The sequence below is a fragment of the Hermetia illucens genome, chromosome 2, assembly GCF_905115235.1.
Source record: "Hermetia illucens chromosome 2, iHerIll2.2.curated.20191125, whole genome shotgun sequence".
In the NCBI taxonomy this organism is placed as follows: domain Eukaryota; kingdom Metazoa; phylum Arthropoda; class Insecta; order Diptera; family Stratiomyidae; genus Hermetia; species Hermetia illucens.
In genome coordinates this window covers 143,256,763-143,280,848 of record NC_051850.1, presented here as the reverse complement: position 1 = coordinate 143,280,848, position 24,086 = coordinate 143,256,763, and the positions used below count along the sequence as shown (strand labels likewise).

The 24,086-nt window shown below is 42.9% G+C and overlaps 3 protein-coding genes across 7 annotated transcripts in view; 2 read left to right on the top strand and 1 right to left on the bottom strand.

Moving 5' to 3' along the window:
- The window catches only part of LOC119647544 (lipase 3-like), a 40,022-nt gene extending 25,648 nt beyond the window's left edge, over nt 1–14,374 (top strand). The window contains exons 1-3 of one of the 2 annotated variants that reach the window (XM_038048534.1): nt 12,836–13,047; nt 13,183–13,908; nt 13,970–14,374. In XM_038048534.1, coding sequence (XP_037904462.1) covers nt 12,874–13,047; nt 13,183–13,908; nt 13,970–14,350 — 1,281 coding nt within the window. In that variant the 5' untranslated portion in view covers nt 12,836–12,873 and the 3' untranslated portion in view covers nt 14,351–14,374. Of the gene's footprint in view, nt 1–12,835; nt 13,048–13,182; nt 13,909–13,969 lie in introns of those variants that run through there. The other variant, XM_038048535.1, reaches the window with a different exon arrangement.
- Nucleotides 1–24,086, bottom strand: part of LOC119647549 (band 7 protein AGAP004871) — a 266,754-nt gene that overhangs the window by 5,441 nt on the left and 237,227 nt on the right. The gene's annotated exons all lie outside the window — the stretch shown is intronic.
- LOC119647542 (lipase 3-like) lies at nt 2,858–4,364 on the top strand. Its single transcript, XM_038048532.1, has 3 exons — nt 2,858–3,062; nt 3,157–3,882; nt 3,947–4,364. Exons 1-3 carry the CDS (start codon nt 2,859–2,861, stop codon nt 4,322–4,324), a joined length of 1,308 nt encoding a protein of 435 aa, XP_037904460.1. The 5' UTR covers nt 2,858; the 3' UTR covers nt 4,325–4,364.

Below are 24,086 nucleotides of genomic sequence, written 5' to 3'. Positions count from 1 at the left end.
ATTGTTCGCCTCCATATTTTACCAATTCGGTTGTAATTCCATCGGTGCTTGGCGGCTTATGGTTTTCAAGTCAATGAACTGTTTCGTCTTTGCATTGTGGTGGTATTATAGTATTTGTCCGTCATCTTCAGTTGGCGGGACCTCACACTCGTCGATATTTTGGTTGGTAAGCAGTTCATCAGAATATTCAACCCATCACTCCAATATGCCCATTCTGTCAGAAATCAGATTTCCCTCATTGTCTCGAGAGGATGAGCATCGAGGTGTATAAGGCTTCATCCTACTGACTTGCAGCTTTCGAATTCACAGATCAGTTGGTTCTCCCAGCCTTCCTTTTTCCGTCCGTGGAGTCGCTTTTTCGCTCGGCAGAGTTCGTGATAAGTCTCCGCGCGAGTAACGTACAATCCCAACGAGCCCGATACTCACCTACATCGACCAATCAACAATATTGCTGAGCAGGTAAATATACCGGATATACCAGGTAAAAGTCAACAAATTCCGTTGACCCCAATAACTGCAAATAATACGAAATCAACAGTTTCTGTCGGTCGGTCTGTTCTGTACAAAAATTCAATAAATTGCGACGTTTAGAAAATTAACCGACACCGTGTTCTTTTCTTTTTAATTTCGTATGTTAAATATCATACATTATTCGCGTGCCCGCGTTTTTCGAGAATGCAACATTATTCGGTATGTGGAATTCTTCCGTTCCGCTGCTAGCTTACATTTATCGTCAAACCAGTCATTCCGACTCTTTTTGCAGCTGGAACCAGGTGTGTTTGTGGCCGTATTTATGATAACCTTCTTGAGGTGCTTATGAAGATCATTTGTTGATGCGTCATCTCCAGGATCTCTGTTGACTGCGGTTATTGCGGTATCCATTTCCCTCTTATAGGTGTTGCGGAGGGCTGTGTTGTGGATGGCTTCAGTGCTAACTCTCACCTGATTGCCAGAGGGTATTCTGCGCGGTGTTGTTATTCGAGCTCGGAGCACCATGCCAACGAGATAGTACTTAGAGTTTATATTGGACCCCCCTATATGTTCTGAAATTCATCAAGGCTGAGAGGTGGCGGCGTTCAATCAGCACGTGGTCAATTTGGTTGAAAGTGGTCCCGTTTCTAGAGGCCCACGTATGTTTGTGAACCGCTTTCCGCGCAAACCAGGTACTTCCAACAACCATTTCGTGCAATGCTGCTCGCAGTCCGTTATCATTGGTATCCTTAAGTAAGCTATGGGAGCCAACATATCGTCTGAATGTGGGCTCTCTCCCTACTTTCCTGTTGAAATCTTCAAGAATGATTTTGGTATCATACTTGGTACAGCCTTCGAGGGTTCATTCTACTCAACGTTAGTGAACTTTTATATTTATAAATTTGCCGTTCGCTTATATCATATTTTGAAAGCCGATAACAGCAGGTTTCATTTTTTTGGCTGACCAAGAGACCTACTCCGAGCACATGATTCACTAAATGGCTGGTATAATATATGGTGTAATGGCTCTTCTCCAGGAAACCGGTCCCTGTCTAGTGCATCTCTTGCAACGCTCTTACATTAGCCCTATATTGGAACAGGGTATCGGTTAGCTGCTGAACAACATTCGGTCTGAACAGGGAACGCGTGTTTTATGAGAAAATGTGCAAAGCGCGTGTAGGGTTGTCAATCCTACCCAACCCCCAACCTGAAGGACCAGCTGGTACAATTTGTTCCGTTTTTAGGAGCGGGAAACTCGCCTTCATCCTTCTTCGTCTGCAGTTTTTCATTAAGAAAGAAACTCCCAGCGATCACTACGTGGAAGTGCAAGCAATTCTGACGCTAGAAAGGGCTATTCTTTAACGACCCATCGGTGAAGTAAATAGCATAGATTATATATTGCTGCTTACCTCGAATTCATTTGTCTGGTTGCCCCTTCAACTTCTTCGATTTTGAGAGATGGAATTACTCCCATTGTCGGCAGTGCTTCCATACAGCTAGACTAGCTTTACTAAATATGTTATTGAGGTCGTTTGAGAACATTGAGTTCAGGGAGTTATTTTTCTGCATTAATACTCGTAAGCAGTTAGGACCAGGAAGTGATCTGAACTGGAGTGAATATTTCGCAGAATCTTAATATTGAGGAAATTTAAGGCATTTCTTCCTCATAAAAATGTGAATAACTTGGTTGAGTGTTGCTCTACTGGAGATGCTCACCCCATTTTGATTATATTCAGAAATTAAGCGAAGCGTACAACTGATGTATTTCTGCTGGCAATATGTTTGACCATTCTTTCCCTGGAATATGCATAAGGATCCCGATTAAGATAGCTGCGGGATTTACATATTTATTAGCTCTGAAATTTCCCGCAGCATATACTAAGCGATATGGACTTGTGTACAAAGCGGTATGGAAGGATGTGTAGATAATCAGGAAAGCTGGTGGCTGGAAGAAAGAACCTTATTGGAAGAAATAATTTTCACATCAGATTCGAATAATTTTGAACCGATCCCGGATTCTCTGTCTACGACCCTGGTCTCCTGTAACTAATTATATGTATGTAAAATATAATTCTATTCAGTTAAATTTAGCTCCAGGAGCTATCTCGATCCTCAGACGTACGTAACATTACTAGCGTTTTTATAATTTCTGTAGACTTCAGATCGCGTGTACTTGGAGGAAATGAGAAAATTGTACGCAAAAGATACTTTGCACTGTGCAACTTTTCGCCACTTTTTTATGGAGGATTAAATGGGCTTTCTTCTAATCATTTCTGAATTGTTTTCGACTTAAAACTTTTTATTTTTTAAAATAGCCAAATTATCTGAGTTTATCATGCCTCTCTACAGATAAGAGCATCTATATAAACATGGGGGTACAACCTCCCATGGAGTTCAGTGGATTTAAGAAAGCTGAGATGTTTCGAATTCTCTGCCTATTGTTGTTGGGTCAGTTTGTGGTTGGCTACCTTCCAAAGAGCTATCAAGCTGGCTTAGAAGGTAGAACTTCTATAGATGATCTGGTTGATGAGGACTACGATGAAGAGGCCAAGCTGGAAGAGCAGGCTGCCATTGATGCAGAGTTGAAGAAGGTAAGATATGTAATCATATTGACGATCGTTTAACAGCTCTATCCGAGTATTTGGTTAAATCTGACTTTTTAATATTTTTTTTTAAAACTTGCAGGCTATTCACAGAGCAACAAAAAATGACGGCTACCCTCTAGAAGAGCATTCAGTAGTAACTGAAGATGGCTACATCCTAACTGTGCACCGTATTCCTTACGCAAAAAATAATAAAGCCGTTGAGAACAAGCCCGTAGTTTTCCTTCAACATGGATTGCTCTCATGCTCTTACCATTGGATCATTCAAGGACCTGGAAAGGCATTGGCTTACATTCTTGCCGATGCAGGGTATGATGTTTGGCTAGGAAATGTCCGGGGTAACTCGTATTCTAAGGACCACATCAGCCTTGATCCCAAGAAGAGAGATTTCTGGAGCTTCAGCTGGAACGAGATGGGATACTATGATTTGCCAGCAATGATCGACTATGTTCTGGCCAATACTGGACAAAGTGGTTTGAATTACATCGGACACTCTCAAGGAACCACGTCATTCTTCGTAATGGGCTCGCTGCGTCCTGAGTATAACCAGAAAATCAAGGCTTTCCACGCCCTTGCCCCGATCGCATTTATGTCAAACATGTATAATCCATTGGTTCGTCTAATTGCCCCATTTGTAGCAGATCTTGGAGCGGTAAGCAAGATATTGGGAAACTTCGAGCTGCTTCCATCAAGCAAACTTATTTCTACGCTCGGAACTGCTCTTTGTAAGGATGGATCTCCTTTCCAAGCAGTATGCACAAATATGTTGTTCTTGTTCTGTGGCTTCAGTCATGAAAATATGGATACGGTAAGTGGTAACGTGCTTTTTCCATTAAACTATCTTTGCAATAGCCATTTTTTTCATTTTTCAGTCACTGTTCCCAGAGATCATGAAAACGTCTCCCGCCGGAGCTTCAATTAATCAGCTTATCCATTACGCCCAGGGTTATAAGTCCGCAAAGTTCCGTAAATTCGATTTTGGCCTGATAAAGAATTTGGCCGAATATAAGGGAAGCCCACCAGATTATCCATTGGGCAAAATCACCGCTCCGGTTCACTTGTACTATTCAGGAAATGATTGGTTGGCTGGTATCAAGGATGTTCAGATTTTGGCTTCTAAATTGCCAAATGTTGTTTACAACAAGAAGGTTCCTCACGATACGTTCAACCACTTGGACTTCATGTGGGGCAAGTATGCCGACGTACTTGTTTACGACGATTTGCTTTATAATATCAGGAAATACACGTGAACCATGGATTGATTTATGGAAATAAAATATTCGGATCAAGCCTCTTCTTTTTTATTACAACCACCGTTATAAATTCATTTTTTTTTGGATTGTAGGTGAAATTTTTCTAATAATTAAATAGTCACTTAGCTGTCAGATATGGGTACACGTATACCGAGAACAATACAGTGCCGAAAAGAGGACAATTTTCCGTGCGTCATTCCAAGTGCGATAGCTCTCACGGTTTATCTGAACAACATTTTTGTTTTTCAAAGAAATTGTTAATTCATCTGTTGGAATTCGTCGATTCAATATCATTCAGTTCGATCGAATGCTACTGTGAAATATTGTACTAACCATTTGCCGTGCTTTACAATATGTTTATTGCTGATGTCATTGTCGATCAGTCTAAATTGAGTTACGACCTTTGGTTATCGAGGACGTTTTTGACTGATTTATGGCAGGGTCCCCAATATGAGAAAGAAATCTGGTCTTACATCCTATGGACATTCTGGGCATAAGCGAAGTGAGATAGTAATTGTGGCATTATTTTTGTGTAAAAGAAAACCTTATTAAAATTGGTTTACTGTCTGCCTGTCTGTCTTTTTTAGCCCTTTGGACTGCGAATCACGGGCAATAGAAAAAAAGCCCAAATCGATACAGATATGCTCGACAATCTCCGTGTCTGCTCAAGAATTGAGTTAGGTTGAAACGTACCTCGCCGTGGGGTCGCTCGATCCATTTCCAGATATCCCAGATGTTTCTGACTCGTCCCACTTCGTCTGCTATTCCGCGACGGTTTCAGTTCGTGCAACGGGCAGGAGATTCTCCGGCGAGATACGCTTGATCGTCGTTTACTTTCTTTCGCCGGAATCTCAATCGGGACCATTCCTGCTATCACGCAAGCTGCTTCATTGGATGTTGTTCTGTAAGCGCAACATCTTCGGAGGACACTTATGCAATGCAGCTCCAATCTCTCTATTATTTGCTGTATTTTTTGTGCATCTGCCCATACTGGAGCTGCATACAGTAGGATTGAGCTGACCACCTTCGAAATAAAGAGTAGACGACTCGTCCTTGGGCCAGTTGTATTTGGTAGTATTCTCGCAATCAGCACTCCGATGTTATATGCCTTAGTTTCTGCACCCCACACATGCAATCTGAAGTTTAACCTTTGGTCAATCATTACGCCTAAGTACTTAAGCGCAGGCTTGGAATGAATTGTTTGCGTTCCAACTTTGATCTTCATGGAAGTGCACTTTCTCTGCTTGGTTATAAGTACTACTTCCGTCTTATGTTCTGCGAGCTTTAGATCAGCATTCCCTAACCAGGATTTAATCTCATAGACAGTTTCATTTGCATAAGGCTCGACTTCTTCGAGAAGGCGTGCAGCAATACTGTCCGCGAAACCGCGAGGCCACACCAGTAGGAAGATCTAGTGTCAGTACTCCATTATACATACTAATCCAGTAGAGTGGCCCTAGGAGATACTCCTGTGGAACTCCGCATGTCGTTTGGTATAATTTCATTCCTTTATCTGATTCGCAGCAGAGAACCTTATCGATTAGGAAGTCGGCAACGATACGCACCAGGCACTTTGCCCCGCCTAAGTTCATTAGGGACCAGGTATCCAGTGGAATTGAAGGCGTTCTTCACATCAAGTGTGATCACTGCACAAGATTTGCCCTCGTCAAGTGCGGTCTTAGCTGTGTTAGCTAGTCGGACAACTGCATTCGTTGTGGTCCTCCCGTTCCGAAAACCGAACTGATTCTTTGATATATTTGGAGCTATTTTATTGTTTATTGTGGATCGTATCCAGGCCAGGTGCTTTATTTCAAACTATTTTTTCCGCAGCTTCGAGGACCTCGTTTTCACTTACTATGGAAACTTCGGTGGTATCTATTCGACAGTGGGAAGGTTAGCGGTACTCACATTTGGAGGGAAGAAATCCGTTACTATTCCATTAAGTAGAGTAGGGCAATAAATTGCTGGGGAGCGTTTGCCTTTGACTTTCAATATCATTGTCTTATTGACGCTTCAGCTGTCAGCTCCTTTACACAGTCGCTTAAAATGTTCGATTTTACTTTTTATTATGGCCACAAGTAATTTTTTCCAAGCGTTTTTGTAATCTTCATGTAGCTGTTCGTATCCAGATGGATCTTTTTTGCTAACTGCGCCTTCGCCTTGCAACATTCTCCGATTCAGAGTTCCATCAAAAGTTCGGCACTCGCTTCTGGGATACGACACACCTTGGTATGGAGGCGTCATATATTCGCCTTTGGCCGATCTGTAACGCTTTATCTTCTGCGCTTTCTTCAAGCGCTGTATTTTGCTGCAGAACTTCATCGAAAATCTTCTCGTCAAACTTATTAGCTGCTCACTTTTTAGCTCTCGTCCGCGACTATTTCATTCGTATACCATGAATGATTTAAAAAATGATTGCCTGGTGGTCGCTATGTGAATATTCTTCACTGATGTACCACTGGAGATCCTTAGCTAAAACATCACTAACGAAAGTGACATCTATCTCTTTCGGAAAATGTTCACGCATCCAGTGTTAGCAACTACATGATTCAGACGAGAAAGAGCTTCGAGTAATATATGTCCTCTTGCGTTCGTTTCTCGGCAACCCCATTCTTCAGCCCATGCGTTGAAATCGCCAGCCATTATCTTAGGGCTATGGTCATTTTCATCCATTGCTAGCCTCGCCACCAAAGAATGGAACTCCTCTCTCGTAAGGCTTGGAACCGCATAGCAGCTGTAAATAGATATTCTGCCTATTTTTGTTCTAGTGAAGTCACTCCCGAGAATCTTCGTGGTTCCTTCCATGGCTCGATTTCCACATTTCCATATCACTGCTTTTCCGCTCTTACCCGCAACCTAAACTCCACTGTCCAGATGTTTGTACTGCTCGCAGATAATAGCAACGTCGATTTTGTTTTCCAATATCGTCTGGGACAGCAGGTCCGCCGCATTGCCAAGTGCATCAGGTTTAGATGTATGAATCTCATTTGCGCATAGTGTCGATCGCCTTCCTATACACTGGAGATGTGCTGTCTTTGAGATGGGCGCCATCAATGTCGTTTATTTGACTGCAGAACAGACAATTGGGGTTTTCTTCACAGACTTTTGCAATGCGGCCTTTTTTCCGCATTTACGACACAGGTCGGACCTATCGTGTACGCTATTATTTTTTTTTCGTCACGTGCCCAAATTCCAAACACCTGAAGCACTTTTCAGTGTTATCTGCTCTCGTAGTCGGCAGACGACCCACCCAATCCAAACTTTACTGGCAGTGATAGTCCCTTTGGTCGCTTCGAGTGTTAGTTAGTGTGCCGCCATATGCCTTCCTTAGCCTTAGAATATCTTACTCCTGGACCAATTGTATTCCTAGCTGGGATAGTAGGGCTTGACAAATTTCTTCCTTCGTTGTAATCTCGTCCAAGTTCTTACACTCAATAACCACCTGATTTTTACTGAGCTTCACTTCCGCACTGTCTGTCTGTCTGTCACACGTATTTTTCTCGGAGACGGTTAGGATTGCGTCCTACAAAGCATCAAGCCTGCGTCAAAAGTCCGGCATAGCCTCATTCGGCGTAAGATAGACACTGAAAAACGCTTCTCTGAACACCGAATCCAGACAAAGGCGTCCCCTCGGCCTTAGGTAAGTACCCTAAAGAGGGTGCCGTCTCGAACCCGGCGCCATGGAGCTGGGTCCTTGTTTCGGTACTGCTCACCGATGAGTACTAACTCAGCTTGAGACTCGACAGCGAACTGCGCTAGCAACTCGTGAGCGGTTGAATTTCGGTGCATATTGGTTTGCAGGATGCGAATCATGTTGACCGCGTCTTAACTCTTTCCAGTTCAGCTTTGAAAATTGCACATCACCCCGAGCCCGTTGGAGCGGCTCGGCATCGAATCTTACACAAAACCCAACCAATTATGGTTTTCCCGTTGTTTAGAAGCTCCTTTCCGTATTGTTCGGCAACTTCCACCAGAGCTTTTTCAACGAACTTTTGGCGTCAGAAGTTCGCAGAAGTGATACCTATCCGGACATTGGTTACCCCCGGACATTCGCGATTGATAGCCTTTTCTAGCATGTTCTTTTCTGTGAATCAGTCAAGGATTTCTCGAGAGCACGTCGGTTACAGGCTGGAAACCAAAGCTTTCTCTCCCAGAAGTCCTTTGACTACTTCACAGAATGTAACTTTATTTGTCGTCCTTGCGCCTAGTTCGACTAGGACTCCACCACCCTTCGTTTTACAAATGGAAGACACTACTCCTCCAGTATCCAGTACGGTTTGACCTTGTAACAGATTTCACTGAGGACTTCCGCAAAATTCCTGCTTTCCGTCGGCTTAATAAACCAAACTGGCGTTCTAGTCCTCCTTCGCCTCCTCAGCTTTTCTTTTGTTGCTCTGTCCTTCGTGTCGGCTTGAATTTTAAGCAGAGGCTTTTCTGATGACGCGGCTTATTGTTGTCACTTGTCCCTCTTTGCCATTTTCTTTTGAGCCCTGGAGAGTACCTAAATGAAGTCTCCTTCAGATGTTCCTTCCTCCTTTCGTTTTTTTTTCCAATTCGCTCTGCAATGGGCTGTCTGCGATCCGTTTGATGTTCGTAGTGTTCTCATCGGGAGGCGCGGTTGTTTCTGCTTCCCGCGGATTTTCTCTTGCCTTCCATGTCCGCCTATAATACGAAAGGAGTGTCATAGATCGCATGCGCTTAACAACAGTCGCGCATTTCTTCTTTCCTCTTCAGTTCATGCCAGAGTAGTCGACAGCGCTCGGCGGTTTCCTCGCGTATAATCTCGGGGACAAAGGCTCTAACCCAGTTCCTTGAGGCCTGACCTACGATCAGCTGATCGCAGAACTCACGGAAGGATCTGCGTTCGCTCGAGACAACGCGGTCTACTAATACCGGTTCAATGGACAATACCAGAGCAGGGTCCCGAGGGGCTGGTTCCTGATACACGCCAGAACTACCACCTTGGCAGAATGAGGTTCACATCACCACATCGACGTCGAAGGCTCCGGGAACTCCCAGTGTAACCTGGCTTGTATCGGTTATTAGCAGTTCGCTCTTCACCAAGAAACTTTATCGAGGCTACAACTTAGGACCCAGGTATTATGCCAGGTAGGCGATCAGAACTACTTGCTCGGACAGCTCGGGACACCACTCCCCATATCGTAAGTGACCCGTTAAGGATCGTTAACTACGTTAGTGGAAAAGAGCTTAAGGTCGTCGGCGCAGAGCACACGTGGACAAGTAAGGAGGGGCAGGGGAGAAGTCGTTGATAAAGAATAAAAATAATAAAGGGTCCAGAATTGGGTCTTGTGGGAAGGAACGATATGTGCAGCCGTCAAAAGAGACGCGGAAGGAATAGTTGGAAAGGTAATAGGCAAGCCATATTACGGGTGATATGGGAAAGCTGAAAGTTTGGACAAAGGTATATTATGATTTATTGTTTTGAAGGCTTAAGGAAAGTTAGTGTCGATAGTATGCAATTCATGCCGCGAATTTAGGCACAAAGTTGGCATTCGTTGTGTGGTAGTGAAAGTGGGCCAGACGCTCACATACCTTTCCAAGATTTTGGAAGAGCAGAAGAGGAGCGAAATAGGATGGTATATAATTTTCAGAAAAGTGTGATTGAAACTTTTGTGATTCGGAATGATTAGAGCCTTTTTCCACAGGCCACGAAAATAGTTCTTCTCGAGGTTCTTGTTGAAAATAGTGAAGAAGTGAAGGGAGATATACTAACCAATTTTAATCAAAAAGAGATTAAGAAAGCCGTCGTGACCAGGGCCAGCATTGGCGTTAGGGTTGCCAATGAGGTACTCGTCAAGGAATGGGGTAAGGAGGGGAACGACCGGAGTTACCGGGAAGGCTGTATCTATCAGTGGGAAAGAAGAAGAGGAAGGAGAGGGAACATGAACTGAGGGAAAGTAGGTCAGGAAAATCCCATGATAGTAGGGGAGAATTAACAGAGGAGTTAAAGAATTAAAGGATTTGAGTGTGTGTTTCGCGTTCCAGTGAGGCTTCAACCCTCGCCAGATATTCTTTTCTGGATTTAAGCATTATAAATTGGAAAGAGAAACGCAGAGTTAAAAAAAACAAAGTCACAATGGGTTTCAGAAGACAGGAATTTCTTCCTAGAAGTAAGTTTCCAAAGAAGTTTTTGTGGACTTGCGCGATGAACCAGACTGGGTAGATGCCGGAACTTACGAAACTTACGAAGCACATGCCGACAGAATAGTATAAGAGGTACTTATTACTTGGTGGCACGTTAAAGGACGAGTTCAGGCCTTTGAAATTAGCTTTACGAAATCTAAATTTGGCAGGCTTGCGTTCGACTGGGGAGTGAAGTTGGCTGATCCGAGAGTCAAATTTGAGAAGAGGATAATGGTCGCTAGTGATTGGGAAAAGCAAGGACAAGAAGGTTGGGAAGGGCAGGGTCAAAACTGCAATTTAAGTGATTTCTGAAAAGCTTAAAGTGGGCGACGTTACTGGTGTTTATGAGAGTGGATAAAGAAAGGGTGGAAGAGGAGTATTAGGCGAAGAAAGCATAGGTAGGTTAAAGCCGCGAGAGAGGATGAAAGCGAAAGAGGGGAAGAAAACCATTAGCGCTTCTGTTAATCCGTCGCAGGAAACTTGATACAAGAGAGAGAGGCTGAAGCAAAGAAAATATTCAGAGGATATGATAAAAAGGCATACGCTTGGTAGAATGAAGCTTACGGTGGCAGAATTTTGAGTGAAAGATGAGAGGAAAAATGTAGTTTTGGCATCAGGCTATCTCCGCCGGTCGATTTGCCAAATGCTGCCCAGTGTTTGTTACAACAAAGGGTAGAGTAACCCTCGACTCGCTCGAAATATAAAATCGTGTAATCCAAACAGGTTTCAGTAATGCAGATGACGCGATGTTAGAATGCTAAGGCACACAATTTGAACCTCAACAGCTTGGTCCAAAAAACCCTTACAATTTGGTAAAAAAGGCTTATATTTAGAAAATTATTCAAGGATGGCGAGGTAGGCGGGCAACCTGGAAATATTTTCGAAGCTTAGTCTTCAAACAAATTTTGATGAAGACCCCATGCGACCGAAAAAAAGGTTATAGCGTTGAAGTTGTGCGGATATGTCACTATAAGGTCGGGAGAGCCATTCTTTGTCTGTTTCACACAAAAGAGGGAGTCGCGAAGTTGAATTACCCTGCCTTTGATGAAGGTCAGAATCGTCCGAAGTGGTGGAGTAAACTAGCGACGACACAATTATTCGTTTCGGTGGTGAGGCAACGCTGATCAGGGGGCTGCTCGAGCAGCATGAGGTCGGGATGAAAGATTTGCAGTGTAGCCCGCATATTTCGAAGTATGTTGGGTGGATTCGAAAACCAGTTCTTTTAGGGTTTTCTCTGTAACAGCGACCGTTTGTTCATCAATACCATCAAAGGCCAACCGAGCGTATTTTCTTTCGAAGTCCTGAAACCAGCGCAAACATCTACCTCCACGTCCCTAGTAGCCCAAAAACCGTCACCACAAACTTCCGCGAGTTTCGTCATATATGAACCCTCAAGCTCTTGGAACCACGCCAACGTCCAGCTCAACCAGAGAAAAAGAGACGAGTAATTTTTTGCCTGCAGCGTTAGGGGAGGAGTGTTAAATCCATTTTAGCCACTATCATCAACTTCATATAGAAAGCAGGTACACCAAGGTTCCTCTTTCCTGTTAGCGCTTTGTGCCGCGTAATTTTGCGGACAACGAACGCTACTCTGAACTTTGTCGATTTAAGACCAGAGGAAAAGACGACCCTTCCTTGTAGTTGACCCTTTCTCTCGAACTTCTCAAAGGGCAGATGAAAAGTGTTTTTTAGGCTTCACTCTCCAACAGGACCAAATGTTACTTTATACTATTAGAAGTCCTAAAATGTCTGTTGGTTACAGGACTATCGATCAGTCCTGTAGTGAATAGGTGCTCTAAACCATAAAAAGGCACATAGGGTTTTTTCTCCTGCATTAAATTTTATCCACAGTGTCTTCACTTTCCAAAAGAGAAGCAAATTATTTGTGATAATGCATCTGAGGTGGATTAAGTACATTGTTTTGCGGGTCGAATAATATGAGTTCATCAATCAATATTCACACCCCTCATGAAGAAATCAAAAATTGCCTTTATCACTTGACTCTCTTCATGCCAGTGGTTCCACTTAAATGAAATGTATCTCTCCTCTGAAAGGTGGGTATGCCAGCTATCGGTAGAAAATACGTACGTTTTTGATATACGTATGACATAGTTATCAAAAATAGACCGTTTCTGCCAAAGTCCAATAGAAACTTATTTGCACACCCCACCCAATCCATGTTTCTGTTGGAGAAAATCCCAAAGTCTTAGTGGTAACCAGGGGGTATTTGTGCTAAGCATGGCGGGATTAAGTAGGCTTAAGGGGAAGCAGGCTTTCGATAGTATCAATGTTAACTCGCCTTTTCAATTGAAAATTGTGATTTTGGGGAGATAAGAACGCGTATATAAGAATGCGATCTCAACTCCCAGAGTTTGAGTGATCCTGTATACAGGCAAGCTAAGATGTTTCGATTTCTGTGTTTGCTGCTATTAACGCAGCTAGTGGTCGGCAACGTGCCAGCAAGCTACCTCAGGGACGAATTTGATGATCTGGATGTAGACGATCTCTACGACGAAAATTATGATGAGGAAGCAGAAATAGCTAAGCAGGATACTGTTGATGAACGGATCAAAGCTGTGAGTTCACTAGTTTAGTTTAGCAAAATTTCTGCATTCCTGGTACATATTTGAAGATCACAGTTTAACCTTGCTGAAAACAAATTTTGAAATAACTTCAAGAGTGAATATTGAATGTGAAAATTTTGTGCGCAGGCAATCGTTAAGTCAACAAGGGACGCCGGCTATCCATTGGAAACTCACAGTGTAGTGACTGACGATGGCTATATCCTGACAGTTCATCGTATTCCGTACGCCAAATCCAACCGTGATGTCAAAAACAAGCCAGTTGTCTTCTTGCAACATGGTCTTCTCTCGTGCTCTCTTCACTACACAACTCAAGGACCTGGAGTCGCTATTGCTTACCTCCTCGCTGAAGAAGGTTACGATGTATGGCTAGGAAACGCTAGAGGAAATAGCTTCTCTAAGGACCACGTCAAACTTGATCCAAAGAAGAAGGACTTCTGGAACTTCAGCTGGCACGAAATCGGATATTATGATTTGCCTGCAATGATTGACTATGTCTTGAGGAATACCGGTGTGTCGGCATTGAACTATGTTGGCCATTCCCAAGGAACTACCTCGTTCTTCGTAATGACATCATTGCGCCCTGAATACAATGCCAAGATCAAGGCAATGCACGCTCTTGCACCGGTTGCTTTCATGGGTAACATGGATAATCCTTTGATGAAGATTTTGGGCCCAATTGTCTCCAAGGGAACTCTTCTGACTAATTTGATTGGATCTTTCGAATTTATGCCATCGACCAAGTTGATGGGTACCATAGGAAAAGTCTTCTGCAAGGACGGCTCTATCGTCCAAGGAATATGTTCCAGTGTGTTGTTCATGATTGCTGGATTCAGTAACGAAAACCTGAATACGGTAAGTAAACTTGAATTGATTGCATGTGCGTATTTGGACTGTGACACCCTTCTCATTTCAGACTATGCTTCCGGAAATTCTCCAAACTACTCCAGCTGGAGCTTCGGTCAATCAGCTCATTCACTACGCTCAAGAATATGTTTCTTATCGTTTCCGTCAATTTGATTTGGGAGCAATCAAGAATTTGTTGGCATACAAGTTCCCAACCCCACCAGATTACCTGTTGACCAAGATCACCGCCCCAATACATTTGTATTATGCTGGAAACGATTGGTTAACCTCTGTTAAGGATGTCAAGACTTTGGCTAGTAAATTGCGTAACGTTGTGTATAACAAACAAGTTCCACATCCTAAATTCAACCACTTTGACTTCTTGTGGGGCCTCCAGGTTTATGATCTAGTGTACAGCGATTTGATTGCTAACATCAAGAAATATACGTAATCTGACAACGATTTTAAAGCATTATTTGGATGAGTTTTACTAATATAACTGGGTTGCCTGTATTTTTGTACTTACTGGTAAATTTTCTATGGAAACGATTGTCTACGGAGATTCAAATGCAAAGGATTTTGATTATATGGGCTATAAGAAGGTCGAAAATATTAAAAGCAACATGTCCACCAATGCCCGTAAACGTAAAGTTGAGATAATGAGTTGTGAGTAACGTGGGTGACATTTACGCACTGGCTGTTGGATGGCCGCAACCTAAAACCTCCACGTCATCACAGAACTAGCTTCGAACTATTAGCCACGCTATTTCGGGATAGCCATCCCGTTGTCCAGCCTTAGAGAACCTTCAAAACAGGAATTCCTTTGAATTGAAACACGGAAGAGCAAGGGGATTGTTAGTTTAAAGAACCCCTTACCATCGGTCGAGCTCAATCTTCTTTGCTGGAAGCAGAACCCGAGCATAATGCGCAACACCGCTTAATCTATCAGCGCTCCTCAATATCTATCTGATAATGTTGTTTGAAGAGAACTCCCTTGTATGCATAGAGTTGCTGACGAAGTCTATTCCCCACGGAAAGAGATGTGATTGGTAGCGTTAAATCATCTGCAAGTAACTCTATGCCCGCTAAGAAGCTGGTTAAGGAGGAGGTTAACGTTCAGCAATCGATCTAAGTTGCCAATGAGCCGCACATCCGATCTGACTCTTACTTCATCTATTCAAGACGCCTTCCAATCATTCAATGTACGTTGTCGTTTTTGGCGAGCAACAACCTTCTTTTAAACCCTTCTCTTGCGATTGTTCATGGTTTTGCGTTTTTAGCAAGGTGGCTCTGAAACAAAGCTCACCGTCTCTGCACTTGGACGAGGCTACACCTCCTGGCAGATACCATCAAGCCATACCTCAGCACCGTAGAGTAGAACGGAATAACACACTGATCGCGATGATGCCAGCGGGGTAGAACTTGTGGCCCAAACTCCGGCTGCAGCCTCGTCCGCTGCTGCTTTAATTTGCTCGAAAAAAGCTCATCTTTGAGTCGAGGGTTGAGTCGGAATTCTCTCTCTTCTTTCAGAAGAGTATTTGGTTTTTGCCAGAGTAAAACCATTAGTGGCCTTCCATCTGCTAACTCATCGCATTAGTATGTCAAGTCTACTTTGCACCTGTTCCTCAGTGGGTCAAGTAAAAAGTGCTACAACATCATCTGCCTATTCAACAATCACAATAGCTTTTACTAACTTTTGGTTTTGACATTTGCTTGTTAGACAGTGCAACACCACGTCGAATATGACTTGGTATATCAACTACCCTCTTCACCAACGCTGCTCTTTATCCAAACTGGTGAACTACTTTTTGTACTTTTTTGACTGAACACAACACCCAAGTCCGTTTAATTACGACGTAGAATATGGAGCTGAGTTTACTGCCCACTTTTCCAAGAATTCTGACCCTTAAGTACCAAAGTTAATGTTTAAGCTTCTACGAAAATCCTGACAAAAAGTGAAACCCATTTTATATTTTTTAGCAGTTGGCCCTTCGACAATGAAGATTTCTTTGACAATTTAGACAGTTTGGGATGAATGCACCAGGAAAGTATATTGGAAATATCTAGAGAAAACCAATGGAGACAAGTAAACAACAAATAGTTGCTTGAAGGAAGTACTTTCAACAAAATAGGTTGGAGCTTCAGAGAACAAATAAATAAAGGTTTGATGATCCGAAATTGAATTTCATTTGGCCATACCAGCAAATGAAGCAGATTGGAAAAGGATAAGAGGAATTGTAAAAAAATCGTGTGGGAGCCGCATGAATGCTTCCAAACACAGCTCAATGATAAAGACGTCCATCGGCGCTCTGTAACTTTATTGTGAGATTTTAAATCGACCCCAGATGTACCCCAAGCGTACCACATTATTGTTGAACTGTATATTTCCAATAAGACACCGAGAGAGGGTCAACTATTAGCACCCTATCAGAATGTTCCTCTGGCCAGGTATTTGTCTGATTTGGCATTAACGACTCCCTATAGAGTGAGTGGACGGTTTAAAGGATAAATTAACACCAAACTTACAGCAGTCAGGGGCGTGTAAGGTAGATCATTTTAGTTGCTTTTGGCAAAAAAACTCAAGGAGCGTCCTGCTATGCATGGTCCTTGAATGGTATGTCCGACGCAGGTGTAGACTTAATGGTTTTAGTAACTTCAGTCAATTTGGATATGCATCAGATTTAGGTCTCATAAGCAGACAAGATCTCATACAACCATTATGTGGTTGCTGCTGGAAGCTACTTGACGGGAATGGAATCTATTTCCCTGGACTGGGAGTGGGTTCGTTTGACTGTCGGATGCTGACTCCTCGCTTAAAAAGGATAGGAATTTGTGGGCTAGTAATCTAAAAATTTGTAAACTTCACTACTACTGAAACATCAACAACGCTTCGGATAGAGATTGTCCTCACGGTGAAGACCTTTGGCAAAGGACTATGGTAATATGATTCGACAATGGTAGCGAGGGGCGTCACAATGCTCGTTTTTTTCCAATTTGAGCGGGTATTCAAGCGAATTAAGATGGCGCCACACTTATTATAATGTACTTTAGGAACTCTGGAAAGTCGAGTGGTAGCAAACGCGAATTGCAAGTCGGGTTGTTTTTGATGGCTACCACTCTTAACCTGGAAGTCGACTTCTGCAGACTTCTATCTGGAAGATTCCGGTTCAGCATAAGGAGCATCACAATTGAACAATAAAATACACCAACGAAAACTTTCGATATAATGGAGAAGAGTGCTTTTTCTGTAGCCTGAATGCCTAAGTGGGTTTTGACAATACCTTGCTTGGATATGTGATGAGGAAGCACGGTCTTGGTGACTGTAACAATAATGATGGAAAGTTTGTGGATTTCAGAAGCTTCTACCGCCTCGTCATTAGTGACACTTGTTCAAGCACAGGGCGTGACATGAAGTCAGTTGGGTTTCAATTGACGGACACCGTACGAACAATCAGATTGACCACTTTAGGAGTTGTCTTCTAGGTGTACGTAACAAGAAAGGTAATGAAATCGGTCCCGAAAGAGATCGCCATCCGCTTATATTAGTTTGCATGTTGCGTCGCCACTCTCGCCCTTATAAGTTCAACGTCGGTCGCTTGTATCCAACTGGCATTCAGCAGAGGGAGAGTTATCTTACTGATCGGACAACAGGTCGACTGAGCAACCCGCCTGACAACATCGATGAACAATGGGTAACCATAAAAAATTCTCTTTTCTCAGGTGCACCGCAGGTCGACGGCCACGTCTCGAGGAGTGTTGTAAGATCTGGTTGATTAGGTATTTGTGGCAGCGGATTTATGAATGGAAGGAATTGAAAGTTATATCGACCGCTGCGGTTGATGGCGGGAACAACGTGTTTGAACTCCGATGGCGAGGGGAATCCCGCGAATTTAAGCGTAGTGTGCACCGTGACAAAAGAGAAATTGTTATTGTGCTAGCTCGGAAAATGGAAGATGCCGCAGAACGGAATGATTTCAGAAATGTATATCGTATCAAGAAAATCTTTCGATGGCCCTGTGAGGGACCAAAACGGTCAACGCGTCATCCAGAGAGAACACTATACCGTCGTTCTTAACAGTATCACACCCGGTGAAGTTCCTCCAGAACGTAATATACCGATACAGACTGGTCCTTCAAGTTGACATGAAATCATTTTGGCCATCAATGCAATCAAACACATGTCAGCTTAGGGATGCCTATTGTACAGAATGAAAGGGGTGTTGCGAAAAGACATCTTTTGCTGAAGTTTTATCTAGGATTGCCACCTAGGGATTCGCAAGGGGTTATCGGCTTTGGTAGGACTTCGGCCTATAGCTATCACGCACATACCTAGTTCGCGAGGACAATTATGAATGAAAAAATTATTGAAGGTGAGTCGCCACAACATTGAGGATTCAGCTAAAGTTCGGATGCCCAACACCGTACTGCCAAGGAAGTAGGGTCTAACAGAGATCCACAAACTTGCAAGGAATTCAGGGAACTGATAACAGTCACAAACTCGCCCACACAAAATATCGCCAAGTGGCTGTTAAATAGATTTAAGGAACTAGGGGACTACCCGCTGGAAAAGCCATCAGGAATAGGGAAACTAAAAGATGAGGAATTTATGATACCGGATGAACGATTAGTGTCAATCGACGTGAAGGGTTTGTTTCCAAGCATCCTTGGTATGGAAAAGAGAAACAGGGATGCTAACGAAATTTGCGGGCGTATGCATGTCGGAGAGCTACCTGACATTCAGAGGAAAGTTCTGTAAAGAAACCAGAGGGGTGGAAATTGGAAACTCCCTTTCACCCTTTTTGAGTGACGTATTCATGGACAGGATTGAGAACGAGAAGATCGCTCCTAAAGATTTGATCAACATATCTCACCATTGTCCATGAAGCAAAGTGAAGAAGGTACATCGGAACCTTAGATTTACAATGAAGGTGGAAGTCAATGGAGAACTCCCGTTTATTGATTTAGAGATCATTCGGGAGGAGAAGGGGTTCTCTTTTGACATCTACAAGAAGCCTTCATAAACACAGATAATTCAAACTACTCCCATTCACACACACATGGTCCCTTTCCTTGCCATGATCCACCGATTGTTCACCGTGCCCTTCAGTGCTAAAAGATTTAAGAAAGAGGAGGATTTCCGGACACCGGAATGATGAACGGCCTCCAACGATCGATTATTGAAAAATTCATGTGGAAAAAGGCGAAACAGCAAGAAATAGGGGTAATGAACAGAAGCAATTTGGACGCGCAAGAGACCTTGCCGATCGTAAGGGGAACCAGAAGGGAATAGATTCAACCACGACACGGGCAACATGCAATCGAAGCTTCTGAGAGAAGTGGCAAGAGTGACACCGGGCAACATTAGTGTCTCGACGATATAATTAAGTAATTGGGTAGCAAATATAAGATTCAAATGTTAAATTTAATATTTATAGTGCTCAAAGCTGTAGTCTCCTATTTTTATTCTTCCCGTTTAACCAGTGCGGTTTGATGTTGTTGGTTGGTTGGTTTTTGGTGCTGATGTTGCCACCATATATTTTTTCTGCCCAAGATCTCGCGCCGCCTGCTCGATCTGGATGAAGGCAGTTTGTATGTCTCGGGTGGTCTTCCCGTGATGTCGATATCGTTAGCATAGGACAGTAGTTGAGTGGACTTAAAGAGGATCATACCTCTTGCATTTACATCAGCATCACAAATCACTTTCTCAAGGGCCAGGTTAAAGAGGATGCATGATAGGGCATCCCCTTGTCGTATACCGTTGTTGATGTCCAATGGTCTCGAGAGTGATCCTGCTGCTTTTATCTGGCCTCATACATTGGTCAGGGTCAGCCTAGTTAGTCTTATCAATTTCGTCGGGATACCAAATTCTCTCATGGCCGTGTATAGTTTTACCCTGGCCATGCTACCATAGGCGCCGTTCGACTGATGTCCGAATTCCAACAACTTTCTCATCGCTTGCTGCACAGGAAAAAATTGATCTGTTGTTGATTTGCCTGGAGTGAAGCCTGTTTGGTATGATGTTTTGGACGTATGGGGCTAATCGACCTAGCAAGATGGCTGAGAATATCTTATTGATGGTACTCAGCAACGAGATGCCTCTGTAATTGTTGCACTACGCGATATCTCCCTTTTTATGTATGAGACAGATAATTGCTCTTTTCCAGTCGTCAGGCTTTGATTCGCTGTCCCACACCTTGAGTACAAGTTTATGAACCACTTGGTGTAATTGGTCGCCTCTATATTTAACCAATTCGGCTGTAAATCCTCGCCTCTGGCGACTTATGATTTTTAAGTCGATGAATTACATGGACTGTTTCTTATATATTTGGTGGTAGTATTATTTGTCCGTCGTCTTCAGTTAGCGGGACCTCCAACTCGCTCCAATATGCCCATTCGGAAATCAGATTTCCCTCTTTGTCGCGGCAGGATGAACATTGAGGTGTGTAAGGCTTTAACCTGCTGACTCGTTGCGGTTGCTCCCTGTACTTTTTGAGTTCACAGACTTGTTGGTTCTCCCAGGCTTCGTTTTTCCATCTGTGAAGTCGCTTGTCCACTCGTCGGAGTTCGTCATAAGTCGTCTTTTGAGGCTGCAACATAGTGCAGAATAGGAATTAATAGCCAAGTTGAGCAGGTACAGAAGAAGAGCACAACTTGCGCCGCAAATACATATAGACTAATAAATAGTATATCCCGTTTTAGGAAAAACTAAATTGTATTCTATTTTATTTAGATTTTCACTTTCAAAAATGATCCGTGTGACCATACAGGAGGATGGAGAGCGGAAACCGACCTAGTCTCAAAGCATCATCCTTTCAAGATGCTTTTGATGGGTCCAGGGTTATTTTAACTGTTATCTTTCCGGTGGTATAGAGGGCTCATATACCCCTCCAATTGTCACCCTTAGAACGGGTGCGCTACATTGGAATCTTAACCATCCCCTTCTAACACTCTTAGAGAAAGGTCTCGGTTTCCTCGGATTTTCTTACAAGTGAAGGTAGCAAAGGCGGAACTTGACCGGGTATGATACGGTTATGAGCCGTGGTGAAGTGAGCTTTCTGCTTTTTCAGTTGCTCGTGATGGTGGATGAGGAGTCGTTTGTTAATGTCCTACTGTTTGTTTTGTTTGCTAGGTAAAATTTGAGTTTACTTCGGTGTTTATAGGCAAAATTGAACCAGTACACCTGGTTGGAAAAAATAGATCCTAGAAAGGTCTAATTTCGCTAGTTGTTTTGGGACATGTTGAGGTGTATTTGAGGGAGGAGATGGATACACTGATTAGCATTGGTGAAATATGTATTCGACAAGTGGAGATAGTTAGCGTTCATTGGGGGAATTTTTTTCGGAGCGAAATATCGGGTTTCTAGATCTCATTGTTCAAGAAGAAATGTTGCGAAGAACATCTTTTCCAAGATATTTTTTTTTGTTCGTGATATTCTGAAGGAAGTCGTTTCATTTAGGTATCAGTACCCACTTCTGTCCTGTCCGTGAACCTGGTTCAGAAAATAGCATTTGCTGTTCAAAATGCGCAATCAAGTTGGTAGGATCAAATATTTCTCTTCTTCTGGTTGACAAAAGTGTGCCCAGAAAGATTTTATGGTTTTCAAAGTTTTAGTAGATAAGGTCGTATGTACTTGGAGAAAAGTTTCCGAAAATACTGTTCCCATTGTGTTGTTATCACCACTGCCTTACTGATAATTAAATAAGTGTTGACTTTATAGTTACTAGTTTAAACAAGATTTAAAACGAATAGCTAAGTTATCTCAATTTATTGTGCTGCACGGTAACAGTATCTACTGGGCATGCAAGCAAAATTTCGCCCCTTCTTAAAAGATGGCGCAAGCAGTATTATGAAGGCTATTAGTCATGCAAAATATGTGCATTCGGAAGCGCTTCCAATAATATTCAAAGCGTTGATTAAAGTTTTGACAGCCATGGGTGTGATTCCTTTGAAAATAGAAGCTTTTACTTTGGAAAAGCGTCACACAGAAAGTAGCAAGAAATTTTTGGTTGGTTGTGAAAATTTATTATAATTTTGTTCTATGGTGGAAGAACGGTCTAAGATATTTTCATACGATCTAGCAGCTAGCGTGTGCAACACGGAACGTCTCGAGCACACTACAGGCGAAAGTATTCATACGACCCAACAGCATGTGTTCCGAATCCGTACAGACACAGCAAAGCACTGATCAGAATTCTTGTATTGTAGTGTTATTGTCATTCCCACCATCATCTTCGAAATTCTTTGAGAATATCAACTATCGGGGCATCGTCGTCAATCTGGACATAGCCTAGTAGCTCAAAACCGTCGACATTATATCTAGTTCCTAATAGAGTGCCAAATTTCTCTTGCTTGATTTTCACGGCTTTCTGTCATGCGTTGAAAAAATAGTCATTGTCATCCCAATCAAAGTTCGGCGTCGAAACTCTTAATACAATTTTTGTTTCGAATTGAGATAGCCCTAAGCTAACTGAAAAAAAAACTATAGCGAACTTTTTTTATCCATAGGCTTTTTGGGCCACAGACACAGAACACAGACGACTATGGTTTTGTCTAGGGCAGAGACAACTCATCAGGGCTGGTTCATTCCTACTGTTCTTAGGCTAGAACTGAGTCCTGGATTAGGGTTGTAGCCGTCTAAAACCATAACTGGCGATAAAACAGTTGCGCCTAAAAATAAAATGAATGAATTTTTCAATGAGACAATGCTGGGCGACATGCTGATTTCACCACCCGATTTTTATAAAAATTTTGAAATGTTGAAATTTGACTAGACAATTACATTACTTCACGCTGCGATTCTCTATTTCGAGCGTACATAGTATAGCCATAAGTTCTGTCAGTCAAACAAATCTTTACTTGAAATAATAAAAACTTGTTTCTTTTTCGTTGGTGTGAATATTTACTCTTGCAAATACCGATATTTTGGGAACCGCTTGTTCCCTTCATCAGTGTTAACAAACTTGTTAACTATACACGGGCATGAGAGAATTCGGTATCCCAACGAAATTGATAAGACTGACTAGGCTGACCCTGACCAATGCTCGAGACCAGATAAAATCAGCAATATCACTCTCAAGACCATTCGACATCAACAACGGTTTACGACAAGCGGATGCCCTATCTTGCGTCCTCTTTAACCTGGCCCTCAAGAAAGTGATCCGTGATGCTGAGGTAAATGCAAGAGTTACGATCCTCTTTAAGTTCACCCAACTAGTGGCCTATGCTGACGATATCGACATCACGGTAAGACCACCCGAGACATACAAACTGCCTTCATCCAGATCGAGCAGGCGGCGCGAGATCTTGGGCTGCACATCAATGAAGGCAAGACAAAGTACATGGTGGCAACGTTAGCACCGAAAACCAACCAATCAACAACATCGGACCGTACTGGTCAAACGGGAAGAATAAGGATAGGAGAATACAACTTTGAGACCGTTGATAATTTCTCCTATCTAGGGTCGAAAATCACAACCGATAACAGCTACGATGATGAAATCCGCGCAAGGTTGTTGTCAGCCAACAGAGCCTATTTCAGCTTACAAAAAACTGTTCCGCTTGAAACGTCTCATCATGGGGTCAAAGCTCTTACTGTACAAGACAATGATCTTGCCAGTCCCCATGTATTCCTCGGAGAATTAGGTTCTTAGCAAGAAGAATTGCGAACTCTTGGCCGCGTTCGAGAGTAGAATCCTCCTAAGAATTTTTGGCCCCCTACATGAGGATGGACGATTCCGAAGCCTACATAACGAGGAAATCTATGGATGAGGATGATCCAGCCCTGAAAGTCTATAAGGGAAATATCTATGCCAGAAAAAGAAGACGAGGCAGACCCTCCCGAAGATGGAGCGATGGCGTAGGTCAGGACGCCAGACAGCTTTTAGGGATATCGAATTGGTGGACCTCGGCGCAAAACCGGGATGTTTGGAGTTCCTTATTAAGCCAGGCCTAGACCGGATACCGGTTGTTGTGCCGTTGATGATGATGATGATGATGTATTTTATGACCAACAAAACAGAAATTTTGTTGACACCAGACTGAAAGATGACTGAAAACTATTTCGCCATGATCAGGCTAACATTTTGACACAGTAAATTTACGTCAGACACAACCTGTACTAGTTCAAACATATCGACAGTTATTTCGACGCTAAGCTTATCTCTCTGACCTTCGAGTATCATCATCAG